Here is a 26,224-nt window from a genome sequence, read left to right as displayed (position 1 = left end):
GCGTCAGACAGGGAGATACGATCTCTCCAATGCTATTCACAGCATGTTTACAGGAGGTATTCCAAGACCTGGAGTGGGAAGAATTTGGGATAAAAGTTGATGGATAATACCTTAGCAACTTGCGATTTGCTGATGATATTGCCTTGCTTAGCAACTCAGGAGACCAATTGCAATGTATGCTCACTGACATGGAGAGGCAAAGCGGAAGGGTGGGTCTGAAAATTAATCTACAGAAAACTAAAGTAATGTTTAACAATCTCGGAAGAGAACAGCAGTTTACGATAGGTAGCGAGGCACTGGAAGTGGTAAGGGAATACATCTACTTAGGGCAGGTAGTGACCACGGATCCGGATCATGAGACTGAAATAAGCAGAAGAATAAGAATGGGCTGGAGTGCGTTTGGCAGGCATTCTCAAATCATGAACAGCAGGTTGCCACTATCCCTCAAAAGGAAAGTGTATAACAGCTGTGTGTTACCAGTACTAACATATGGGGCAGAAACCTGGAGGCTTACGAAAAGGGTTCTACTTAAATTGAGGACGACGCAACGAGCTATGGAAAGAAGAATGATAGGTGTAACGTTAAGGGATAAGAAAAGAGCAGATTGGTTGAGGGAACAAACGCGTGTTAATGACATCTTAGTTGAAATCAACAAAAAGAAATGGGCATAGGCAGGACATGTAATGAGGAGGGAAGATAACCGATGGTCATTAAGGGTTACGGACTGGATTCCAAGAGAAGGGAAGTGTAGCAGGGGGCGGCAGAAAGTTAGGTGGGCGGATGAGATTAAGAAGTTTGCAGGGACGGCATGGCCACAATTAGTACATGACCGGGGTTGTTGGAGAAATATGGGAGAGGCCTTTGCCCTGCAGTGGGCGTAACTATGCTGATGATGATGATGATGATGATGACCCGAGCTAAAGCTTCCTCTTGAGGAGGCCGAGCTGCAACGTGAGCCCCCCCCCCGAACAAAATTTATGTCTACGCCATACATACATACATACATACATACATACATACATACATACATACATACATACATACATACATACATACATACATACATACATACATACATACATACATACATAGCGTTCCTAACTAGAACGGTAGAAGAAAAGACAATCACAATGAGACGGGTGTCGTCCGCCATTTTATTCAAACTTCTTTGTCCTCACTTCTGCACTAGCGCACTTCTTCGTCTTCTTTCCGGCACAAAGCGGAGAGCGCTTCACTCTTCTCGACTTCTTTTAATTACACTTCCTGGTGCAATACTTGAATATGTTTACAATAGAGGCGCACTCTGTTTCGCCAGAGGCTCCGGTGTACCAGACGTTCTTCAATAGTCCATGCTGGGATGCAGTCTTCATCACTAGAAATCGTCCGCAAAATTTAGCATTTGAAGGTACAGCTTCTCTCCTTACAAGTCTCCTTTGCAGCTCCCCTGTAAAACGCGAACTCTAGTGACCAGTGACGTATTCTCAGACAATTGCTTTCGGCGATACTATCGCCTTCGCGTGACGCAGTGCTCAACCAGCCAATCAGCTCATCTCGTTTTGCTCCGCCAGCCAATAAGAGCCCATTCAAAGTGATATCGCCGACAGTGATCGTCCGAGAATACGTCGCTAGGGTGCACTCCTAAAAAGGACAACGGATAGAGCTGGTGGTCCGTTTTATTAACTCCCAGCTCAATTCCGGTGATTGAAGCCACAAATAACAGTATTTGTGCGTAAAGCCATTTATTAGTAAATTATGGGAATACAGTTTTGCTAGTATGTTGAAATACATGTTATCACGAGTCAGAACATTTTAACATACATTAAAAATAACCAAGAACAAACCACAGAGAACTGGTGATGACTTCATCAGGCGCGCATTCTCTTTGTCGCACCGCCCGACGCATCATTAATGAGGCCGCGTGTACACTGCGTGTTACAAGGCCCACCATGTTTCAGCGCTGCACCTGTTGCCTGATGATAGCTGCGCATTTCTTTGCACCTTCGCCGAGAATGAAGCTTTCGTGTGAGCCGTCCACCACTCTGACATCGACTTCTCCATCACAACACTAAACGAAGCCGAGAGAGAAAGAAAACAAAATGTAAGTTGCAAGCATAGCTCGCCCTGCTGGACGTTACAGTAATGCAGCACTCGTGGTTAGCACAGAGCAGGAATTGAGGTGTTGGCCGCTTATGTTCTTTGCGTTTTTTAAGGTCAAACAGTTTGCATAAATATTATTTGTAGAATTTTTGTATGCAGTGAAGCAAACGATAACCTTACCCTTCCGATAATTCACCATTTCCGCTATGTTTCAGCGTATCGGCTAACATTTAGAATCTACCCGCATTTGCGTGCACGGTGCTACAAACGGAACACGTGAGAACCTAAAAATAGGCTTCGTATCGCGCAGTCATTGCGTTGGGAGCACGTTTTTCAATACGCAAAAAAGAAAGACTCTAGTTATGTCATTTTAAGCGTACAACCTTTTCTTTTTGACAGTGTCACTCATAGCTAAAACAATGTTCTAAAAATGGCAACCGTTACCATGGGTGAAGTAGAAATGGCAGGCAAAGTTGACGACAGTCAAAGCAGTCAAACGAAAAGCAAAGTGCTTTCGCTTCCATTTCATATTCACATAGTGAAATGGTTGTTATTTGTTCATTCAGCATCGCGGAAACGTTCTTCGTCGGTGGTAGTATCGCGCTGGCGCCACTTACATTCTCGTTGCTGTTCTCTCCAGCACTCCTCGTACGCATGTTGTTCTTTGGGTGTACGAACTTAATGCGAACGCCCCTACGATAACGCAGCTGTTTTAGCGTCGAGGCTTCTCTTGCTTATATACTGCGATAACCTTGACGCCACGCCATTTTTCGCAGCGAGCGTTCTAATCTGTTCCACATTCTGACATCTGCGCCACCGCACTGCACCCGTATGTGGTCACACACAAAGCAAACAGTTAAACCCAGTCAGTGTTGGTTTGTTAGAAATCGTCCATTTCTGTTGCTGGACAACAAAAACTACGGAAGGCTAGTCATATACAGCTTTCGCTATAATAATTTTTATATTCACAAGTCAAACAATGACGGATGACACTGGCGCGCAGGTGCTTTAACGTTTGCGGGTATTGTACTCTTCCTTTGTCGTTGTTTCCTACTGCAGTTTATTTGCCCTCATAATAACCGTAGACGGGGGTAGTGTGCGAACCATAATTTTATTTCTTACGCTGCACTATTGTGCATCCAATTCATACCAAGGAGCGCCCTCAACTGTTACTCTCGAATCGTTGGGGTACTGATTCCGACATTTGACGCAATCAATGATACGTACTCGAGCTTCATGCTTTTATTTTGACCGGGCGGAGATTTCTTTGAGAAATTAATAGCACGTGGAGCCGCGTTCCAAAATTATGCTTGGACAGAGTCATACCTAGAACCATTAGACGGAGTCATACTACTACTATAGACGGAGTCATACTACGAACCATTTACCGCGAAGACAACAAATTAGCATGAGCATCATGCATACTACCACAAGTATGTTCGAATGCGAAAACATTACATGCCCCATTACGGAAAAATTCGGCGTTTTCGTCATGGGCGTGACTGGACAACGCTACCAAAAATGGCCGACGGCGGAAAGAGTAATAACAAGCGAAAAATGATCGCATCGCCGTCACATTTCACGGGTAGGTTCCTGTAAACAAAGTAAATTAATGACTTCGAAAACGAAATTTAGTACATCTCGTTTGGAAGGGAATCGAACCAGGGCTTCCGGGATACGAGATGAGCAGGCTTCCACTACGCCAAAGCGGCCCCAAAGTCGTGGCTTACTAAAGGCGTGCCTATTGCGTGCGTGATGTCACGTCAAGTGTCGGCAATCTGGCTGACAATAAGTTTTACTTAAAAAACTATAATGCTTTCGCATTCACACATGTAAGCAGTGTCAAGTGTATGTGCGAAATTTTTCTTGGATAAACCGACCTTTAAGTGCCGCTTTCTGTTGTATCACACTTACAGAGGTAAAAAAAAGCACTGAGAACGCCAGAAAGGGCTATGGTGTCATCTGGCTCATTCTTCGTTGTTTAGCGACATGAAGAGGAGCGAAACATTCGACATTGATTTCGGCAACTATTGGCACAGATCCAGTTCGCTCATTGCGATCATTTAACAAACAATGCAGCAATCCTATGCGGGATCAGAAAATGTTCGGGAACCCGCTTTGCCTGGATTTACGTGTTTTGAATTGCTTTCATTAGTTTAGTGTTCTTCTGGTACTGTTAATAATTTGCATCTGATTTTCCTTAGGCTGAGCATTGTGGCTTTTCGCTTATCCTAGCTTGTTCCAGCTTCAAATGTGTTTTTCTATTGGATACATAACATAGGCTTTGCCTATGCATCTAAACTATTTGCATATATTGACACGGCATATTGTAGGCGTGAATAAACCTGAACTGAACTGAATAGTTGAGTGCTTCAGATTTTACACGCGGCTATACAGCATTCAGTAGCCTGCTTCATGCGTTTGTGAAGTTGAAGCGGTATAGTATGCAAAAAGGCATACTCCCTAGAAGACAGAATTAAACACGCTAGGGAAGTTTTCCCTCACACTAAATAGCTACAGGAAGGAGCGACTCAGTAAACATCGCGTGACTTCAACCAGCTACAAAAATCTGCCCAGGCAGATTCATGGACTTATTTACTTGGCCCCATCGCTTGCTGCTTTTGTTTCAATGCACAGGTATGCTCACTTACCTCTGATAAACCGTAGTCGGGTGGCAGCCGCCGTGCCATGTCTCGTGTCTGCGATGCCTTCACAAGCACTACGTTCCCAAAGAACTTTGCTTTTGGCTCGTAAATGCTTCCCGCCTTCAGACAGTCATAGAAAGTGGACATGCCAATTGCAAGGTCTTCTCGGCTCGGCTGCGTGTCTCCCAAAGCTTTCAGTAGGATGTTTATGGCCACGTCTAGTTTAGCGTCAAAGTTCTTGCAGTGGCTTAGCTTGTCACGTACCTGTATGTAGATAGTTCCGATTTAAAACAACTATTGAGATCACACCATTATTTTTTCTGTTATGAAGAGCAAGCGGAATTGACTTGCATACTGAAACCCATTCCTGATCGCTAAATGAAGTAATTGGATTTAACGTTCCCAAGCAACGCTTGCTGTGGGAGGCATCGTTGTACGGGGCTGTAGACTAACGCCATCTGTGGGTCATGAATTCGCGGCTAAATACAAGGACACAAGTGTCTTCTCATTTCGGCCCAATCATAATGCCGCCAACAAAACGGGGGGAATTGTCCCCAGCTGCAAGAAGCCATGATTACTGTGTCACCACGGCTGCTAATTCCTTATTGCAAGGTAAATGCAGAAAATAGCACGAATACCGCCTAAGCTGAAATGGTAGTAGCATTCACTGCGTCTTTGATCAATGCACATTTATTTTGATGGTTTTCGCGTTACAACAATGCAGTGAGGTTGTGCTGCCTATAAGCGGTTTAGTGGCACGAAAAGAGATCTTTGACTGCATAGTTAATTCCTTATGCTGAAGGGAAAATAAAGAGTGAAAATACTAGTTCATAAAAAGAACAGCAGAACAAAGAGCGCTACTATAAACTAGTTTATTGAGCGCCGGAAATCTGGAATATGCAGGCACGACCTCGGCACAACATGCATATTTATCATAACAAGGCAAAAAATAACGTAATTTACCATTTAATTCCTCACTTTAATTGCTCTTTATGCTTTCTAACCGAAATATGAAAACTGTGAAACTATATTTTACTTGAGGTATATTATAGTGCTTGACAAGAGATATGACCACGCACTGCGGCATGCCCTTGTTAAACCGCGGATACCCTCTAGCATAGTAGAGTGATGAACATTGCCAATCTAATCTCTTGAGCTTGCTATGAAAAAGTAGTTGTACAAATCCCATCCCCCTTAAAGCTACTGGGCTAACCAAAAAAATGTGCACAAGTAACATGTGATCAGCGTCATTTGCCTACTTCAAGCGTTTTGAGCCTGCGTCTGTGAGCCTGCGTCTGTCTGTCTGTCTGTCTGTCTGTCTGTCTGTCTGTCTGTCTGTCTGTCTGTCTGTCTGTCTGTCTGTCTGTCTTACACCGAGGTGTGCTACAAGCTGTCTATCAGCTTGCGCCACTAGGTAAGTTCCCGTGGTTTTGGTGCCGTCGCGGTCATTCGTGTTCGCCATTTCACCTTCGAAATCTGACTCGCATCATGCCGTAGTCATAACGCGTTCTACGCTGACCCAGTGGTCCAAATCTCACAGCTTGGGCCACTAGGCATGTGCTCATGGTCGTTTTGCCGTCGTGGTTGTTCATAATAATAATAATAATAATAATAATAATAATAATAATAATAATAATAATAATAATAATATTAATAATAATAATAATAATAATAATCAGCCTGCTTACGCCCACTGCAGGGCAAAGGCCTCTCCCATACTTCTTCATCTAGCCCGGTCATGTACTAATTGTGGCCATGTTTGCCTGCAAACCTGTTAATCTCCTCCACCGACATAACTTTCTGCCGCCCCATGCTACGCTTCCCTTCCCTTGGAATCCAGTCCGTAATCCTTAATGACCATCGGTTATCTTCCCTCCACATTACATATCCTGCCCATGCCCCCATCTCTTTTTCTTGATTTCAACTATGATGTCATTAACTCGCGTTTGTTCCCTCACCCAACCTGCTCTTTTCTTATCCCTTAACATTACTCCCATCATTCTTCTTTCCATAGCTCGTTGCGTCATCCTCAATTTAAGTCGAACCCTTTTCGTAAGCCTGCAGGTTTCTGCCCCGTAGGTGAGTACTGGTAGGACACAACTATAACACTTTTCTCTTGAGGGATAACGGCAACCTGCTGTTCATGATCTCAGAATGCCTGCCAAACGCACCCCAGCCCATTCTTATTCTTCTAATTATTTCCGTCTCATGATCTGTATCTGCGGTTACAGTGAACTAGAATATTTTCAAGTGGCGCGACCGTGCCTCTCAGCCTGACGCACGCTGTGTCCCCTGCAGCGGCGTCACTGCGATCGACCACTCTTGAACGCTCGGCTCGACTCCGCAGCGTGCGATGCCAGCACACGAGACTGGAAAGCGTGCTTCGTTATGTAGCTGCGCGCTTAACGTAGTTTTGTTCCACGCTTGCTATTTATCTTTAATATTTGAAGATATTTGGTATGCGCGGATGTTTACTGAATTGAGTGTACAATGTCGATCGCGCCATAGCAAGCAATAACAGACAGAGGCTATTGAGCGCACTGTAAACGTTGTTTTTGGCTAAGTATTACAAACTGTCGCAGTTCCGACATATTTCGAGTCACTAAATTTCCCAAAGTAACAGTTATTCTTGAGACCCTTTCTCACGGGATATACACGATTAATACACACACACGCACACACACACACACACACACACACACACACACACACACACACACACACACACACACACACACACACACACACACACACACACATATATATATATATATGTATATATATATATGTATATATATATATATATGTGTGTGTGTGTGTGTGTGTGTGTGTGTGTGTAGTAGGCAAAGAGGAATTCTTCAGGCTACCTTTCAAACGTAAAGAACTTGAGTGGTGCTACAAGGTAAACAGAACAAGTATTTAGTTACAGCAGTTTCGATCGGTGAACCGATCTTCATCAGGGTTTACAAAAAAAAAAATCGCAGTTCGGCCCTGGTAGTGAAGACACCAGACCGTGTGCCCGGTCGTTCTCAGATACATCAAACCGAGAGGGACAGTTGTGACAGTGATTGATTTTCGGTGCTTTGGCAGATTTACAGCTGTCTTTGGCAGCTATGCAGGGCAAGAGGAAGGCGGAGTCCCATGTATGTAGAGCAAGGAGGTCAGTGGGAAAAAAAGAAGAAAGAAAGACAAAAGAAAGAAAGGAAGAAGAAAAAGAAAGAAGCACACAGGAGGAGGCAGACGTAAGTCGAAGAGTGAGGGGGGCGGGAAGTAGCGGCAGCTAGGTTCCCATTCACCCGAGGTAAGGAGGGAGAAAACGGTCACTGCGCAGCACCAGTGCGCGTGCTGCCGTTGTAGCGGGAGAGAGAGCAAGTTGAATCGGGCGGCGGGGGCCCAATAGAGAAGGGGCCCAGAAGGAAGAGAGAAGAGCGGCAACTTGTGGAAAGTAACACAGTGTCAAAGTACAGATATACAAGGCACGGCCCGCTTCGGCAACTGTGTGGTCCAGCCACGGTGCGAGAAATATTATATATATATATAGTCCCAAAAGGAATATATGCGTGGTATTCGCAAAGCAAGTGCGCGCCTGGGCTCAGATTTAGGGAGCCGAGTTAAATAGCCTCCATGTGGTCCAGTTTTTGAACGTTTAACCGACAACTGACATCAAGTCAGCTCGTGCGTATTCCAAGAAGGGGAAATAGGTCACTCAGAATGACCACTTGAGTGGCAGGGTGCAGGAAACTGAATTTATTGGTATTCCGCTCACCCCCTTCAGGCGCATGCGGAGGGACGAGCAAGCAGTGAATAGCCAGCGTCTCAATTTTAGAGTACAGAACATGTATTCGCGTTTCCCATGCACACTCACGGCATATCCCGCAGGCACGTCAGCCGCCCCGGAATCTCATTAGTTCCTTTAGCGTACGTTGCAAATTTATGGATGAAAAAAGATTGTCTCTGCTCGCGTGCACGGGTGTGTTGGAAACCAGATTGCAAGAGCACTACGGTCACGCGTCCAAAGAAATGATCTGGTAGCCGAACGTGCCTGGAGAAGGGTAAATTCGGGATACTTTTCACATGCGCGCGGTGATTGTTGAAGCGCAGGCAGAAAGGGGTCTCTGTTTGCCCGATATATTCCTGCTTACACACCTCGCATCGAATTTTGTACACAACGTTACTGGAATCACGGTCAAGATTTTCGTTAATTTTATATACGAAGGACGAGTTCGATGCCTCAGCCGTGTCTGTTGTTGTCATGTGACGGCATACGTTACAACGAGGTTGCCTACACGGTCGACAGCCCTTGGGCGCGTTTGACTTCTGTGTCCTTGCCCTAACTAACAAATCCCTTAAGTTTTTGTTTCTTCTATACACAACCCGAGGTGGCTGCTTGAAGATAGTAGCGAGTCGGATGCTGTGTTTCGTGATATTGAAATGGCGGTGGAGAATGGCATTGACCCGCGGAGCACCGGTAGTGTATGTGAGGACCAAGTTCGGATCTGATTGTGTATTGGTATTGCTTACCCTTTCTCCCATTATATGTGCTCGATCTAAGCTGCGGGCGCGTTGAATGGGATCGTCTACTATTTTTGGAGGATATTTTTGGCGTATGAGAGCAGATTTCAGTTTCCCCGCGTGTCGCTCAAATTGCGCAGATTCGGAACATACTCTTCGGTATCGGTGGGTCTGGGAGTAGGGAATACTTGTTTTGCAGTGATAGGGGTGGCTACTATAAAAGTGCAGATATTGCTGACGATCTGTCGGCTTTTTGTATAGGGACGTGGAAATGCGACCGCCACTCAGTGACAGAGTGACGTCGAGGAAGTGAATACTATCTTGGGAGAAGTTATGCGTAAAGCAGATTGACGGGTGCAGAGAATTGAAATTGGGAATGAAGTCTAAGAGACTTTGTTCATCGTCAGCCCACACAAAGAAAATTTCAATCCAGGAATCGCTTATAAAATATTGGTTTTACGGCCGAGTTTGCGAGGAAGGGTATTTCTAAAGATGCCATAAAGATATTTGCATAATTTGGCGCCATCTTTGTTCCCATGGCGGTTCCGCTGATTTGCAGATAATGCTTGTCATCGAACTCAGAGATTATATTTCAGTACTAGATTTAGAAGAGTCTCAACTGTATATTTATCTAGTTGCCTAGGTAGGCTGGAGCCAGCGTAAGCTGAAACTGCGGAAGCTATGCCCTCGGCGTGAGGTATGTTGGTGTACAAAGATGCGACATCCACAGTGACTAAGTAACCCCCCGCCGGTACCGTCAGGTTTGATACCTCCCGAAGGAAGTGGTTTGTGTTTTTAATGTACGAGGGAAATGAAGATGGGATGTCCTTGATCAGACTGTCAATAAAGCTGGATATTTTCTCAGTCACTGTTCCATTAATGGAAACGATAGGCCGACCGGGATTGTTTATTTTGTGGATTTTGGGTAGTAGGTAGAAACGGCCGGGGCCAGAGTTTCTCGGTATCAATGCTTTGAACGTCTTATCAGTTATCTGAACTGTCTTGCGCAGAGTGGTTAGGGCGTCCTTTATTTCGCTTACAAATTTCTCGGTAGGATTGCTCTGCTGGCAATAAGAGGCATTCGATAGATGCAGGACATTTGGTCGGTAGGACGCGCTTTTTCGCCACGTAACCAGAGATGTGATAGATCAACCTTGAGTCACGTCTTTGGATGTTATAGTCATGTTGCTTAGGTGCACTGCCACATGAAGCCGACGGTCCCTCTTTTTCGGAGCAAACGTTCACTTTCTCCATCAGTCGCTGCTTTGCAGTTTTCTATTTCTCCTACGCGTCAAGAAGAGGACTTAATATGCCACTCTCTGTATTTCCACCTGCAACGCTGTGTGCCAAGTTGCAATATGAGACGCAGTGAAGAGTGATAACAAACTGTTGTGGTGTTGGATGGGAGTTGTAGCCAGATGGAAGCCTTACCAATCCAAAGAAGTTCTCCACTTTGTCCTGGCTCAGTCGTGATGTCAACAGGTAGCTGTAGCCAACTTGGTCGTGCAAGTACAGAAGGAGTTCAACAGTGCTTAGGCCTTCCGCGGTAGATTCGCTCAGAATTTTTTTTTATCAGCGTGGCGCTCGCAGGCGTCCAGGAAACCTAGGGTTTTCTTTATTTACTTCACACCATCAGAAGCAGGCCTGAGGGCTTCAGCTGTATACCTGCCTGTAATCACAGCAATCAAGGACTTCATTCTTATGAGACATGTTTCTGTAGCTTCAAGTTTACCGCAGCGCTGCTCTAGCTGACCGTATTAAAGAAAGAAGGCTAGTAAAGGTTCATGCCCGAACAATTGTAAGGCATAACTTGCCCGCATTTTTTTCGAAATTGTTGGGGCTGTTGTGCACAGTAGTTATGGCAGGCATTGCTTTCATTGTTACAGCATTTCCGTCTAGTTCGAAAGCTTTTCGAGCAAATTGCATTGAAACCGTTCAATCGGGGGTGTGAAAAGTTGTGACGAAAAGCCAGCGCACAACTGAAGTGCCGTCGGGCGTGCTCTGACCCGCCGGCGCTGGCCGCCCTCAAGAGTGGTCTACAACAGCACCGCCGCTTCAGGAGACACTCTCGGTGACGTGCGTAGTAAGGCGCTGCCCCCTCCGCTGGCTTCACTGGAAAATATTGTCACGTGGTGGTGACGTTGGAGAACACAGTAGCAAATACTGTGAAAGACAAAACTAACTTTTATTGGGCGAATCTGTGCCAACAAAACAGGCTACACTTATAGCACAACGATAGCGACGAACACAGTCGCGATCGTTGAAAATCTGATCGGCGGGTCAAGCGCGTCCGCTTTTATACAGCAGTCGTCGAATGTTCCAGACTAATCGTTCGGACCCGCGTGCCTTCCACAAAGTTCTACACCATTCGCGTCACGCGATGAATTCAGATAACACAACGTTCGGCGACAACAGACAGCCGGATAGAAGCATCGATAACTTTCCAGAAACTTCGGATGCATGTAGGCGCATCCAGCGCTGTGCGATTACATTTGTTAGGCGGCGAAACGTGGTCGCCCGATAAAGATAAGTACACGTGTCAATACCCCCCTCTTAAAAAGCATCGTCCCGATGCTACAAACATAAGAGAGCGAAACACAAAAGGACACTTATTAAACATAAGTACCGAAACAACCAAAAGAAAGAAAGTCCAACGGTCAGTTACGCGAAGTCCCAAAGTTCATCAACGCTGGTAGTACGGCTTGAGTCGCACAACGTGGACAATTTCAGGTCGTGAGCGGCGCCGCTGTGACAGCGAAATGCCGTCTGATACGACCTCATTGTCCAGTGCGCAAATACGTCGGATGATCTTGTACGGTCCGAAATAGTGACGCAAAAGCTTCTCGCTCAGTCCTCGTCGGCGTATAGGGGTCCAAACCCAAACAGGGTCACCGGGCTGGTACTCGACGAAGCGTCATCGGAGGTTGTAGTGTCGGCTGTCGGTATGCTGCTGGTTCTTCATCCGTAGGCGGGCGAGTTGTCGGGCTTCTTCGACGCGCTGGAGAAAGGTCGTGACGTCAAGATTATCTTCGTCGGTGACGTGCGGCAGCATGGCGTCGAGCGTCGTCGTCGGGTTCCTGCCGTAAACCAGCTTAAACGGCGTGATCTGTGTTGTTTCTTGCACCGTCCTGTTGTAAGCAAAGATTACGTACGGCAGGACCGCGTCCCAGGTCTTGTGCTCGACGTCGACGTACCTTGCTAGCATATCGCCGAGGGTCTTGCTCAGGCGCTCCGCGAGACCATTCGTCTGCGGGTGGTATGCAGTTGTCCTCCTGTGGCATGTATGGCTGTACTGCAGAATGGCTTGGGTGAGCTCTGCTGTAAACGCTGTTCCTCTGTCGGTGATGAGGACTTCTGGGGCACCATGTCGCAGCAGAATGTTCTTGATGAAAAATTTCGCCACTTCGGCTGAAGTGCCTTTCGGTAGAGCTTTACTTTCAGCAAAGCGGGTGAGATAGTCCGTCGCCACGACGATCCACTTATTTCCGGATGTTGATGCCAGAAACGGTCCCAACAAATCCATCCCAATCTGCTGAAATGGTCTGCAAGGAGGTTTGATCGGCTGTTGTAATCCTACTGGCCTTGTCGGTGGTGTCTTGCGTCGCTGACAGTCTCGGCCTGTCTTGACGTAACAAGCGACGTCGGTGGTCAGACGCGGCCAGTAATACCTTTCCTGTACCCTCGACAGCGTTCCGGAGAATCCGAGGTGCCCAGCGGTTGGATCGTCGTGTAGGGCGTATAGTATTTCTGGACGTAGCGCTGACGGAACAACAAGAAGGTAGCTGGCGCGGACTGGTGAGAACTTCTTTACGAGCAGGTTGTTTTGCAATGTGAACGAAGACAATCCGCGCTTAAATTCCCCTGGTATTACGTCGGTGTTCCCTTCCAAATACTCCACGAGGCCTTTTAGCTCCGGGTCTGCTCGTTGCTGTTTAGTGAAGTCTTCTGCGCTTATTATTCCGAGGAAGGCGTCGTCAGCCTCGTCGTCTTCCGGCGGGGGTTCGATGGGGCCGCGTGATAGGCAGCCGGCGTCTGAGTGTTTTCGTCTGGACTTGTTGATTACCGTGACGTCATATTCTTGTAGTCCGAGGCTCCACTTCGCCAGCCGTCCTGAAGGGTCCTTTAAGTTAGCTAGCCAACACAACGCGTGATGGTCGCTGACGACTTTGAATAGCCTGCCATATAGGTAAGGGCGGAATTTTGCTGTAGCCCAAATGATGGCGAGGCATTCCTTTTCTGTCGTAGAATAATTGTTTTCCGCTTTTTACAGCGACCGGCTAGCATAAGATATCACCCGTTCATGTCCGTCTTTCTTCTCGACTAGGACGGCACCGAGGCCTAAACTAGTGGCGTCAGTGTGGGTTTCGGTATCGGCGTCTTCGTCGAAATGTTCGAGTACCGGTGGTGGCTGAATGCGTCGTTTAATTCTTGAAATGCGTCGGCCTGCGGCGTTTGCCATTTGAACTCGACATCAGATTTGGTTCGATGCGTTTGCGGCTCAGCGATGCATGAAAAGTCCTTGACAAAGCGCCTGTAGAAGGCACACATGCCAGGAATCTACGCACTGCCTTCTTGTCGATGGGCTGCGGGAACTTTGCGATGGCAGCTGTTTTCTGCGGGTCGGGGCGTACTCCAGATTTTCTGATGACGTGGCCTAGGAACAGAAGCTCGTCGTAAGCGAAGCGGCACTTTTCTGGCTTCAGAGTAAGCCCTCATGATTTGATGGCCTCTAGTACTGTTGCAAGCCGCCTAAGGTGATCTTCGAAACTTCCGGCGAAGACGACGACGTCATCCAAGTATACGAGACAGGTATGCCACTAGAATCCTGCTAAAACCGTGTGCACGACGCGCTGGAACGTTGCAGGCGCCGAGCACAGTCCGAAAGGCATAACCTTGAACTCGTAGAAGTCGTATGGGGTTATGAAGGCGGTCTTTTCGCGATCTCTTTCGTCGACTTCTATTTGCGAATAGCCAGACTTCAGGTCCATCGCAGAGAAGTATTTAGCGTTGCAGAGCCGATCCAATGCGTCGTCTATTCGTGTAAGGGGTTATACGTCCTTCTTCGTGATCTTGTTCAGACGACGATAATCGACGCAGAAACGTAGGGTTCCGTCCTTTTTCTTCACCAGGGGATGCCAGGGGATGCCCACGGTCTTTTCGACGGCTGCATAACGTCGTGGCAGAGCATTTTCGTCGACTTGTGGCCTGATAACTTCACGTTCTCGCGTTGAAAGTCGGTAAGGGCTCTGGCGGTGTGGTTGAGCGCACTCTTCGGTTATTATGCGATGCTTTGCAACTGGTGTTTGTCGAATCTTCGATGAAGTCGAAAAGCAGTCCTTGTATCGTCGGAGAAGACTTCTGAGCTTTTGCTGCTTGCTCATGGGGAAGTCGAAGTCTGGTTCGGGGAATAAGGTAGGCGGGGTAGATGCTGCAGAACGTGAGAGGACAAATGCACTGCTCGTTTCCACAATTTCCTCGATGCACGCGATTGTCGTGCCCTTGCTGAAGTGCTTGAACTCTTTGCTGAAGTTAGTTACCATCACTTCCGTTTTCCCTCCGTGGAGTCGAGCGATCCCTCTTGCAACGCAAATTTCATGGTCTAGCAGTAGGCGTTGGTCACCCTCGATGACGCCTTCTACGTCGGCAGGTGTTTCGGTGCCGACAGAATTGACAGTGCTGGAGCGAGGCGGGATGCTGACTTGACTTTCGAGCACGCTTAAGGCATGCTGACTACGAGAGCTCTCCGGAGGAGTCGCTTGATCTTCAGACAGGGTTATCGACTTCGACTTCAGGTCGATCACTGCGCCGTGTTGGTTTAGAAAGTCCATGCCAAGAATGACGTCTCGTGAACACTGTTGGAGGATAACGAAGGTGGCAGGGTAAGTCCGATCATGAATGGTAATTCATGCCGTGCAGATTCCAGTCGGCGTAATGAGGTGTCCTTCAGCGGTTCGAATTTGGGGGCCCTCCCATGCAGTCTTAACCTCCTTTAACTGGGCGGTGATGTGTCCACTCATTACGGAGTAATCGGCCCCTGTGTCGACTAAGGCAGTCACTGCGTGGCCGTTGAGAAGCACGTCGAGGTCAGTGGTTCTTTGCCTTGCGTTACAATTAGGTCTTGGCGTCGGATCACGGCTGTGTCGCGTTGACCTGTGGCTTGTATGGGACGTCGTCAGGTCGTCTTTCGTTGTCGTATTCTTTGCTTTCACACTTCGTCGCGACGGCGGCGCGTCGATATGTTGTCGAGGTAGTTTCTTCGGCGTCTTCGAAGGCGGCGGTGGGTCTTCGTCAGTTCGACAAACAGCAACCGCACCTCCATCGGTTGCTGCTTTTAGTTTTCCGCATATGGACTCGCTGACCGGCCCCGGGCTGGGCCAGTGTATGGACGGCGCTGCGGCGACAGGTAGCGGCCTGGTGACTGCGAACGGGACGGTCGTCGAGAGTTGCACTGAGTGGCGGCTAGGTAATCAGCGATGTCACGTGGGTGCTCCCCAAGCTGTGGACGCGGTGCGTTGACGGCGAACACTCTCAGTCCCAAGTCGCGGTATGGGCATCGCAGGTACACATGGCCGGCTTCTCCGCCGTGGTAGCAGAGCGGGTTGTCGTCAGGAGTGCGGCAAACGTCTGTCTTACTCGGGTATCTGTGCTGGGCGACGGGTGGGCGTGCTGGCGGCGGCGGCGGCGGACAACGGAACTGCGGCGTTACCAGACCCTGGCGTGGTCGCGGAGGGGGGCCTTGACGGCGTGCGATGGCGGCGTAGGTCATCGCTTCTGGCTGGGGCTGCGGTAATTGAGGTTGCCCCTCAGGAACCCCAAGCGATCGCTGAACCTCATCTTTCACAATGTCGACGATCGAGGCCATTTGAGGCTGCGACGAAGGCAGGACCTTGCGCAGTGTTTCGCGCACAATGGCCCTGATGGTCTCTTGAAGGTCTTCCGAACCCAGTCTTTGGATGGCGTACTGCGGCCTGAGCCCCTGGCGGTTACATTGCCGGGTGCCCATCTCCAGAGTTTTCTCGATCATCGATGTCTCCGCAGAAAACTCAGCCACAGCCTTCAGCGGGTTACGAATAAGTCCGGCGAAAATTTCTTTCTTGACGCCCCTCGTCAGGAAGCGGACTTTTTTCTCCTTCGACATTTCCGGGTCGGCGTGCCGGAAAAGACGGGCCATCTCCTCCGTGAAGATCGCGATTGTCTCATTTGGCAGCTGCGGTCTGGTTTCTAGTAGAGCTTGGGCTCGCTCTTTTCGCACCACGCTTGTGAATGCTTGCAAGAAGCCGCTTCGGAACAGGTCTCACGTCGTTAAGGTGGCTTCTCGATTCTCGAACCACGTCCTGGCATGTCTTCCAATGCGAAAAGGACATGTCGCAGTTTGTCGTCGCTGGTCCAGCTGTTAAATGCAGCGACCCACTCATACGTCTCGAGCCAGGTTTCCGGGTCCTCGAATGTTGATCCGCGAAACGTCGGAGGTTCCCTGGGCTGCTGCAGCACGATGGGGGACGCTGGAGTTTCCATTGGGGTTTTGGCTATAATCTTCTTGGTCTTCTCAGTTAGAAGTCCGTGCTCCGGGGGCAGCTGTTGAAGACGGCGGCTTGCTCGCTGCTCCTGGACTATTTGGGGTTCTCTTTGTGGTCCGGGCTTGGATCACGGCTTGTTGGGGGCGTCCGGTACATGAAAGAAAAGCACCTCCACCAGATGTCACGTGGTGGTGACGTTGAAGAACACAGTAGCAAATACTGTGAAATACAAAACTAACTTTTACTGGGCGAACCTGTGCCCACGAGACAGGCTACCCTTATAGCACAACAAATAGCGGCGAACACGGTCGGCGATCGTCGAAAATCTGATCAGTGGGTCAAGCGCGTCCGCTTTTTACAGCAATCGTCGAATGTTCCAGACTAATCGTTCGGACCCGCGTGCCTTCCACAAAATTCTACACCACTCTGGTCACGCGATCAAATAAGATAACACAACGTTCGGCGACAACAGACCGCCGGATAGAAGCATCGATACCTTTCCAGAAACTTCGCATACATGCAGGCGCGTCCCGTGCTGTGCTATTACATTTGTTAGGCGGCGAAACGTGGTCGCCCCATAAAGATAAGTACACGTGTCAATATTCTAGTTCACTGTACCATGGTCATTACCTGCCCTAAGTAGAGGTATTCCCTTAGCACTTCCAGTGCCTCACTACCTATTATAAATTGCTGTTCTCTTCCGAGACTGTTAAACATTACTTTAGTTTTCTGCAGATTAATTTTTAGACCCACTCTCCTGCTTTGCCTCTCCCGGTCAGTGAGCACGCATTGAAATTTGTCCCCTGAGTTACAAATCAAGACAATATCATCAGCGAATCGCAAGTTACTAAGGTATTCTCCATTAACTCTTATCCCCAAGTCTTCCCAATCCAGGTCTCTGAAACTCTCCGGTAAACACGCTGTGAATAGCATTGGAGAGATCGTATCTCACTGCCTGACGTCTTTCTTTATTGGGATTTTGTTGCTTTCTTTATGAAGGACTGCGGTGGCTGTGGAGCCGCTATATATATCTTTCAGTATTTTTACGTACGGCTCGTCTACACCCTGATTTCGTAATGCCCCCATGACTGCTGAGGCTTCGACTGAATCAAACGCTTTCTCGTAATCAATAAAAGCTATATATAACGGTTGGTTATATTCCGCACATTTCTGTATCACATGATTGATAGTGGGAATATGGTCTATTGTTGAGTAGCCTTTCCGGAATCCTGCCTGGTCCTTTGGTTGACAGAAGTCTAAGGTGTTCCTGATTCTATTTGTGATTACCTTAGTAAATACTTTGTTGGCAACGGACAGTAAGCTAATCGGTCTATAATTTTTCAAGTCTTTGGCGTCCCCTTTCTTATGGATTAGGATTATGTGAGCGTTCTTCCAAGATTCCGGTTCGCTCGAGGTCATGAGGCATAGCGTATACAGGGTGGCCAGTTTCTCTAGATTAATCTGCCCACCATCCTTCAAGAAATCTGCTGGTACCTGATACTCCCCAGCTGCCCTCTCCCTTTTCATAGCTCCCAAGGCTTTCTTTACTTCTTCCGGCATTACTTGTGGGATTTCGAATTCCTCTAGACTATTCTCTCTTCCATTATCGTTGTTGGTGCCACTGGTACTGTATAAATCTCTATAGAACTCCTCAGCCACTTGAACTATCTCATCCATATTAGTAATGATATTGCCGGCTTTGTCTCTTAACGCATACATCTGATTCTTGCCAATTCTTAGTTTTTTATTCACTGCTTTTGGGCTTCCTCCGTTTCTGAGAGCATGTTCAATTCTATCCATAATATACTTCCTCATGTCAGCTGTCTTTCGCTTCTTGATTAACTTCGAAATTTCTGCCAGTTATATTCTAACTGTAGGGTTAGAGGCTTTCATACACTGGCGTTTCTTGTTCAGATCTTTCGTCTCCTGCGATAGCCTAATGGTATCATGTCTAACGGAGTTACCACCGACTTCTATTGCACACTACTTAATGATGCCCACAAGATTGCCATTGCCTAGCGTTGTTATACAGTTTTTGTGATACACTGGACGTCACGCTATAGTCGTCATACGCTCGTCGTCATACCATTGTCCTCATACTGCTATCATGCCATCGTCGTCATCACGTCGTTGTAATACAGTTGTCGTCATGCACTTCTAGTTATTCCGTGCTTTGATGGTGTCGTGGGCGTTCCAACGTCGTCATTTTAACTTCGCCATAACTCTCATACTGTACCGTCGTCGCCACGCCATCGTCATCACACAGTGGCCGTCGTACCCACTGAAGTCATGCCGTGTTTACCTTACTGCCTTCTTCGTTCTATTGATGTGATTCCTCCCCGTCAATCTAGCATAACCATGCTGTCGTCATACAGCGACTATACCGCCATTGTCATGCCAGCTTCATTGAGTTGTAGTCACAAAGTTACTTTCATGCATGCGTTGTGATACCGCCGTCATGTCGTCATGCAATCGTCAGGCATTTATTGTCTTTTTATTGTCTTGGTCGTTCCATCACAGTCGCTTCTCCTTCGTCATATCGCTCGCGCCTCACTCTCGTCGTCACGCCATTGCCGTCACACAGTATTCGTGATAAGTGATCATCACACAATCATCGACATGAACACGTCGTCCTGCGATTGTCCTTATACTATTCTCATGCCATCGTCGTCATATCCTCGTCATCGTGCTTTCCCCGTCATGCCGTCGTCGTCCCAGCATTACAATTTGTCAGGAGTGACAAGCGTAAATAACGAAAGAAGACGAGAAAGAAGGAATGAAGCGAGCGTGTGGTGCCGCCATCTTGGAGAAGAGGCGCGCGCAGGGAAGGACTTGGTGGCCGGGCGCAACGTTCCAGGAGAAGACGGCCGGAGATCGCCACTCTGGGTTCTGGCCCTGTTGCTAGGCGACGCATCGACGTCCCGCCCAAGTACCAGGCTCGGCGAGCAGGTGTCCGACGTCCCAGGAACTACCACTGGCCCGGACTTACCTGCCAGGACACGTCAGCGTTTGCGCCGCTGAACGTAGACGCGCGGAGGCTGGCTACAGCCAGTCACCGTCCCGTCTAGAGAACTAAGCTGGGCCGGCGTGCACCGGGAGCGCCAGCCGGCACGAGCCGCGCTCTGGCGGAGTGCGACAGCTCCTCAGCGACTGTGCCTTCGTCACGTCGGCCGGGGCATCAGTGACGCCGGATACTAACAACGACTGACGACGACCAGATTACAGCGATGAACCACAGACCGGGAGACGCCGATAGCCGCGTCGAACAGAACCGGTACTGTAAGCGCCCTTACTACAGCGAATAGACGATCGCCGCACAGACGTTAGTAAACGCGGTAGTGCGAGCGTAAAGCTTAGCAAGGGAGGACGCATTCCGTGTGCAATAAGTGTCGAACGTTACCGTGTGTTACTGTTGTAAAAAGTCCATATTGAATGAATGTTGTGTGTGCTGCACCTTGTGGTCATGTGTTCATTCCACCCGCTCAAGCAAGCGTACCAGGCGTTAACGTATGCGTGACACAATTATAACTTCGTTATCTCGCTTTCCTCGTGCCCTTGTCACCACCCTAGCGTCGTCATGTAGTCGTGGTGATACCGTTCCCGACATGTCGTCGTTGTCACGGCGTCGTTTTAGCATTAGCATGATTTCAGAAACAACGTACCATTGTCTTCATGCTTTCGCTGTCATGCTGCATTGTCGTTCCATCGACGTCACTCCTTCGCCACCTTTCTAGCGAAGTCAAGCTGTTCCCATTCAATCGGAATCATGCCGCCATTGTAATGTCATCGTCGTAATGCCACCGTGGCCGGGCCATCGTACTTCCAGCCTTGTGACGTGATTGCCAACATATACTCGGCACAATCTTATTGTCGTCATGCCGCCGTTGTCGTTCCGTTGTTGTGCTATTGTTATCAATTCAAATTGATCATCTCGATGCCCTCATGCCGCCACAATCATACCGTCTGTGTTGTTGCGTCGACGCCCTTTCTTCTGTCATTCCACCGATGCCACTGTGTCGTCGTCCCACAGTGGCCGTCATGTCGTGATACTCCAGGCCAAACATGGCAAAGAAGTATCATACCAGACAGGGCTGTTACCGCAGGCGGTGTGCCTCATACGGCCAAAGACACTGCAGATTCTAACGAAACGCGACTTCACGAATACAGTGCCTCGCTAGATTGCTTGAGTACTAAACACATTAGCCTGAACAGTCATCGTAACGTGGATTCTGCCGTAACTCTTGATGCGAATCAGTTAGGTTAATTTTAAAACACTAGGCATCAAGTGGCGCTAAAGTTAGGAGGAACAAGCGACGTGTGCTCAGATTCTTCTCCTTGCTCCTCCAATTTTCACTTTGCGGCTGAAGTTAGAAACCCTGAAGTGCAGTAACAATCCAGCGCTTGACATAATCTTTGTACGCCCTATGCCACAACAGCGGTTTGGTAGATGGGGTGTTTGGTGTTGCACACTCTGTGATGCCTCTAATATGGGGCAAAGGTTCGTGTACTCAATGGTTCGGTTGGTTCTCTTAGGCGGAGCCTCCGAGAACCCAATTGAGGACAAAGCCGTTGGTTTGAACACACACACAAAGACTTTTAATCAAACAAAAGAAAGCTTAGAATAAGTAGAAGAAAATAGAAAACAGAAAACAAACATTCAAATAGGCATAATCGCGGATAGAAACACACATGCGGCTTGCATGCGGTTAACGAGTACGCAAGTCCGGGCTTGCCACGAGAGCGGGGACGCGTCGCAGTCTTGACGCGGCGACGCGGCGACAAGCTAGCGAAAGGAGTGGCGCCGGTCTCACCATAGGTCGCGGTACAAACTGATCGACCGGGCGAGCAACATGAGCGCGCCAGCTCTGGCTAGGCGAGGTAAAGCTAGCGGCTGGGTGGCAGGAGTCGACGGCGGCGGCGTTCTGGCCGGGCAGCTGGATGTAGAGCTCGGGCCCGTAACCCGACTGCTCTTGCCCTGCCCACGGGCACAGAAGCTCGAACGCCGGCCTCGGGCAGCAGGCGGCACGACAGACGGGGGTGGCGTTCTGGCCGGGCAGCTGGCGTAGAACTCGGGCCCGTAGCCCGACTGTTCTCGTCCTGCCCACTGGCGCAGAAGCTCACCGGCCTTGAGGAGCTGGCGGCACGCTCAGGTCGCTCGCCCGGTCGATCAGCTTGTACCGCGACCTATGGTGAGACCGGCGCCACTCCTTTCGCTAGCTTGTCGCCGCGTCGCCGCGTCGAGACTGTGACGCGTCCCCGCTCTCGTGGCAAGCCCGGACTTGCGTACTCGTTAACCGCATGCAAGCCCCATGTGTGTTTCTATCCGCGATTATGCCTATATGAATGTTTGTTTTCTGTTTTCTATTTTCTTCTACTTATTCTAAGCTTTCTTTTGTTTGATTAAAAAGTCTTTATGTGTGTGTACAAACCAACGGCTTTGTCCTGAATTGGGTTCTCGGAGGCTCCGCCTAAGAGAACTAACCGAACCATTGAGTACACGAACCTTTGCCCCATATTAGAGGCATCACACACTCATAGACACTAATATAAAATGTTACTGGATTGTTCAGGGAGCACTTCGTTATTTTTTTTATTTAGCCATTCAGATGCGTGCCGTGTGATAAACTAGTATTCCTCCGGACCACATTCTTATCGTGGAAATAGTGCTAGAAACGAGTACGGGGCAAAAAGCAACACGAGCGCTTCATTGTGTTTCTTAAAGGAACTGCGTGGTTTTCAAAATGTGTTTACCTATACGTCTTGCAGTGTATGGTCGTCGTGTTACTCTGTTGCCGTATTTTGTACGCCTGCTGACCTAGCCTTTTATTGAGGCATCTCCTGTTCTGTCACAATTAGCGGTGACCACAGGACAGGGGTGCATGGTAGAACCCACCTAATATCTCAATCCTTATTTCTTTCGCTTCTTCCACTGTAATATGCAATGCTAACTAGCCCAGTGTCCCAGCGTATTGTAGTTCTTGAACTGTGACCTCGTTTAAATCGAGGTGTTTTTCAGACACAACTAGAATATGGATAACAATTTGTTAAGCAGCATTGATCAAAGTACACGCACGCCTTGATTATCGCATTGTGAAATCTTTTCAGAAATACGTGCAGCGTTACCTTACGCACTAGTTTGCTCTGTTATGACACCTCCGGTTCTGCCGTTGCCTTTGACATTTCTATGCGGTCAGAAAACACGAACGGCGAAGCAATGGAAGCTCAAATTCGCTAATCTGAGATGTGGAACTATGGTGGAGTAGGACCTTTAGAACGGGCAGCTATGAGGGAACGGTTCTTCGGGGAAACATGTTTTCAACTGAAAGTGCTTGTTCAATCAAAAATGCTTCAGTGTGTAAACAGAGCAATATACACCTGCCCTTTCAACGAAGGTTTTCAGTTCTCTTCATAAAAGGATCTGCAGTGAGTGCTCATAGGCAGTGGAATAGCAGCGTCGGAATCACACGTATACGCAGGTGTATTTGAAAGCAAATTCAGAGAATTAGTTGCACCATTAACGAAAATACCCATCTCAAACAGGCACGTGTCTTCTAGTTGCCACAGGTGCGTTACTCAGCTTCATCTGCTTTCTCATTCCTTACAAACATGACCTTGCGTCTTGGGTACTTTCCTTCTAACAAGTCTCACGTAGTGTTGCTGTGACATCTAAGAAGAGCGGAGCGAATCCCTACGAAGCAGATTTGCACTTGTGTGTAGCCGGTTGAACAATCATGGCAGTAATAAGTCACGATCATTTTCCTTGTGCAGCAACAAAACAGGTTGCGAACGATGCGCAACAAGCACCACTGGGGATCTGGAGCTTACTTTAGAAAGCAGGCGTAGTCATGCACTGTTCCAGGTTTTCCTCCTCTTTACTAAGTAGTTACTAAGTACTAATACAGGTTCAATTTCAATTTTCTAGCTAGATATAAGATATCGTAGGGCGCTTTAGCCACTGCTGATGTCACTTGATTGTAGAACTTTTGTGTGCCATTTGACGGTTCCAGGTTTGTTTCAACAAAAGAGAGGTCGGAGAGGGGGTGGTTCCTTGTCTCGATTATTCTGTAAGCCTGCACTTGAAGGATACAAGCGCTCGTGTTACCATAAATAACCATTAGTTGAAAAAGAACGAGATGAAAGAAAACAAAAATACAAACCTCCGAAAAGTCGCCGTCCACGTATTGCATGAGGTAAGCACACAGGACATTTGTCTCTTGCTCGTCAGTTTCTTGATCCAGGAGGTCGCGTCGGTAACCCGCAACCACGCTCACGTACCGTGGTGCACCATCGAGGAAGGTCAGGCTTCCTACGGTGGCTCCGGAAGCCTGCAGCTGCAGAGCCACTTCAAAGGCCAGCACCGTGCCGTAAGAATATCCCACCATGTGATAAGGACCACTGGGCTGCGCTGTTAGCATTGCCTAAGTGATCGATAAAGCGTACCGAAAGTTTCCAACATTAGCCAGTGCATCATCACACATACAAAAGCAAAGACAGGAAAATATACACTGCGTGGGTGCTCATCTGCTGCTCCTGGGTTTTGGGCCTGTTATATTTGAAATGTCAGTGCTCTAAGCTTCTTGCTCAATACGACTTCACATAGCAGCAGTGCGCAGTGGTTTGCGGAAGGACTTCGTTTCTCACAAGCAGCTTTTGGCTGCCTAGTCGCAGTCTGTGGCCGTGAATTTAACAGGTATAGTTTTTGCGAGCACTCTCACGCGAATGACAAATTTGGCCTCGTAGCCAGGTTGGGGTCTTCGTAAAAAAGACAGCGACGATATGATATTTTTCTGTAAGATTTCGTACTCCCACTGAGCTACTACGAACTAGAATTAGGAACGAAGAATTTCGTTCTCTAAGAATTCATTTATTTCACTTACTGCTAATTTCAAGCGTTAGTTCAAAGAAAAAATTATGAAGGAATCCTTATTTTTCAATCCTTTATTCATATAATACCCTCGCTCAGAAATAAATGCTCCCAAGCAATACTGCTAGACTATATAATAGGGTGTAGACTACTTGTAACTTTCAGATGTGTTACATTGTTGCTACAGTAAAAACACTGTTACACACCGTGCCATGGAAAAAACAAACTTGCGAATAAAGGGCCAATGAAAAACGTATTGTGCAACATGCTATGACTTTCAAATCTGAGTGACCATTTGAAGGAATTATTATCTTGAGTAGAAGGGATTTTATGTGATGTGAGGTACAGCCACCGGTAGTTTGAATTTAAATGTTAATTTATATGCAGCAAACAGCAACAAAAGAAGTGCTGTGGGTAACCAGGAAAGAAAAAAAAAGCTTTTCATTTAGGACAGCTAGCGGGGGCAGGGCCACCATAGGAGAGAGCAGCACGCAGAAATTTCCAAAAATGTACCACACAATACCTTGAGCTATACGCTACCATGCAAAAATGCAACATTTTATCCAGCACTTCAAGAAATCAGAGATGTGCAGCAAAGAAAGAAATGACACATTCAAATGTGCATGATATCGTGACAAATATCAACAAAGCAGCACGTTATAATACAAGACCAGAAAAAAAATGAATGCATAAAAAATTGTAGCACCGTCGGACAGGAATTTTCTGCAGTGACCATTTATTTATAAGTACACTTCTCTGTTCTCCTAATAAGACATAAATCTGCGTAAAATCAGTAAAACACATTACGATTCTTGGTAAGAGCAGTGACAAGACCACGCACATCAGTTTAAAAGCATGCCACTTCAGTAAATTTGGTAGCAAGTGCTTTAGCAGCCCTTGTTCTCTTTGATGCTGAATTTGATCTTTTGGATATAGCTATTGGGGATTCAGATTGGAAATAAAAATAAAAATAATTGTTTGCGTTTTCCTTCGCTTGGTCGGCTGTATTGCGCTTGAATTGTTGGCACGCTATCACCCTTGACATGCTTTTCCCCCTTCATTTCCCTTGCTTCATTCTGGCATATATAAGGTGTACTATCCATGCCGATAAAACGAGTTGTTAGTCAGCACTTTTGTGTGCGTCTCTCCCATCTTGTCGTCATCTGTTTGCGCTGGTACCCATATATTTCAAGATGAATAAACTCGCCCAAAAAGAAGTGTTGATCAACAGATTGTGAATTCACGTAGTAGTTGGGAAGTAGCATATTGTGACGTACATATTTTCATGTTGTCAAACAAATTGTCACACAATAGTGACGGCCAAAGAGCGCAGCAGTACGAGTGTCAATAGCTTAACTAACTCGTTATGGGACGAACCTGCGCCCGAAAAAGCAAGTTTCACCCAATACACAACGATAGCCGCAAACACCGTTGGCAATCGTAGAGAACCTGCTCTGTTGGGTCGGCTTTTAAACATGAGTCATCGAAGTTTCCAGATTAATCGCTAGCACCTACGTGGCATCCAGAAAGTACTGCACAATTCGTGTCGTGCATAGAGTCAGATTACACAAGCTTTGCTGACAGCAGAC

At 47.6% G+C, this 26,224-nt stretch overlaps 1 protein-coding gene across 1 annotated transcript in view; it reads right to left on the bottom strand.

Moving 5' to 3' along the window:
• Positions 1–1,765: 1,765 nt before the first annotated feature.
• Positions 1,766–26,224, bottom strand: part of LOC142576586 (fatty acid synthase-like) — a 285,463-nt gene continuing 261,004 nt past the window's right edge. Inside the window, exons 26-28 of the mRNA XM_075686771.1 lie at positions 23,929–24,189; positions 4,749–5,006; positions 1,766–2,065 (exon numbers count right to left, since the gene is read on the bottom strand). Coding sequence (XP_075542886.1) covers positions 1,952–2,065; positions 4,749–5,006; positions 23,929–24,189 — 633 coding nt within the window. The 3' untranslated portion in view covers positions 1,766–1,951. The remainder of the gene's footprint in view (positions 2,066–4,748; positions 5,007–23,928; positions 24,190–26,224) is intronic.

The sequence above is a fragment of the Dermacentor variabilis genome, chromosome 3 (assembly GCF_050947875.1).
Source record: "Dermacentor variabilis isolate Ectoservices chromosome 3, ASM5094787v1, whole genome shotgun sequence".
In the NCBI taxonomy this organism is placed as follows: Eukaryota; Metazoa; Arthropoda; class Arachnida; order Ixodida; family Ixodidae; genus Dermacentor; species Dermacentor variabilis.
The sequence above is the reverse complement of the archived record's forward strand: the minus strand, read 5'-3'. Positions and strand labels throughout refer to the sequence as shown.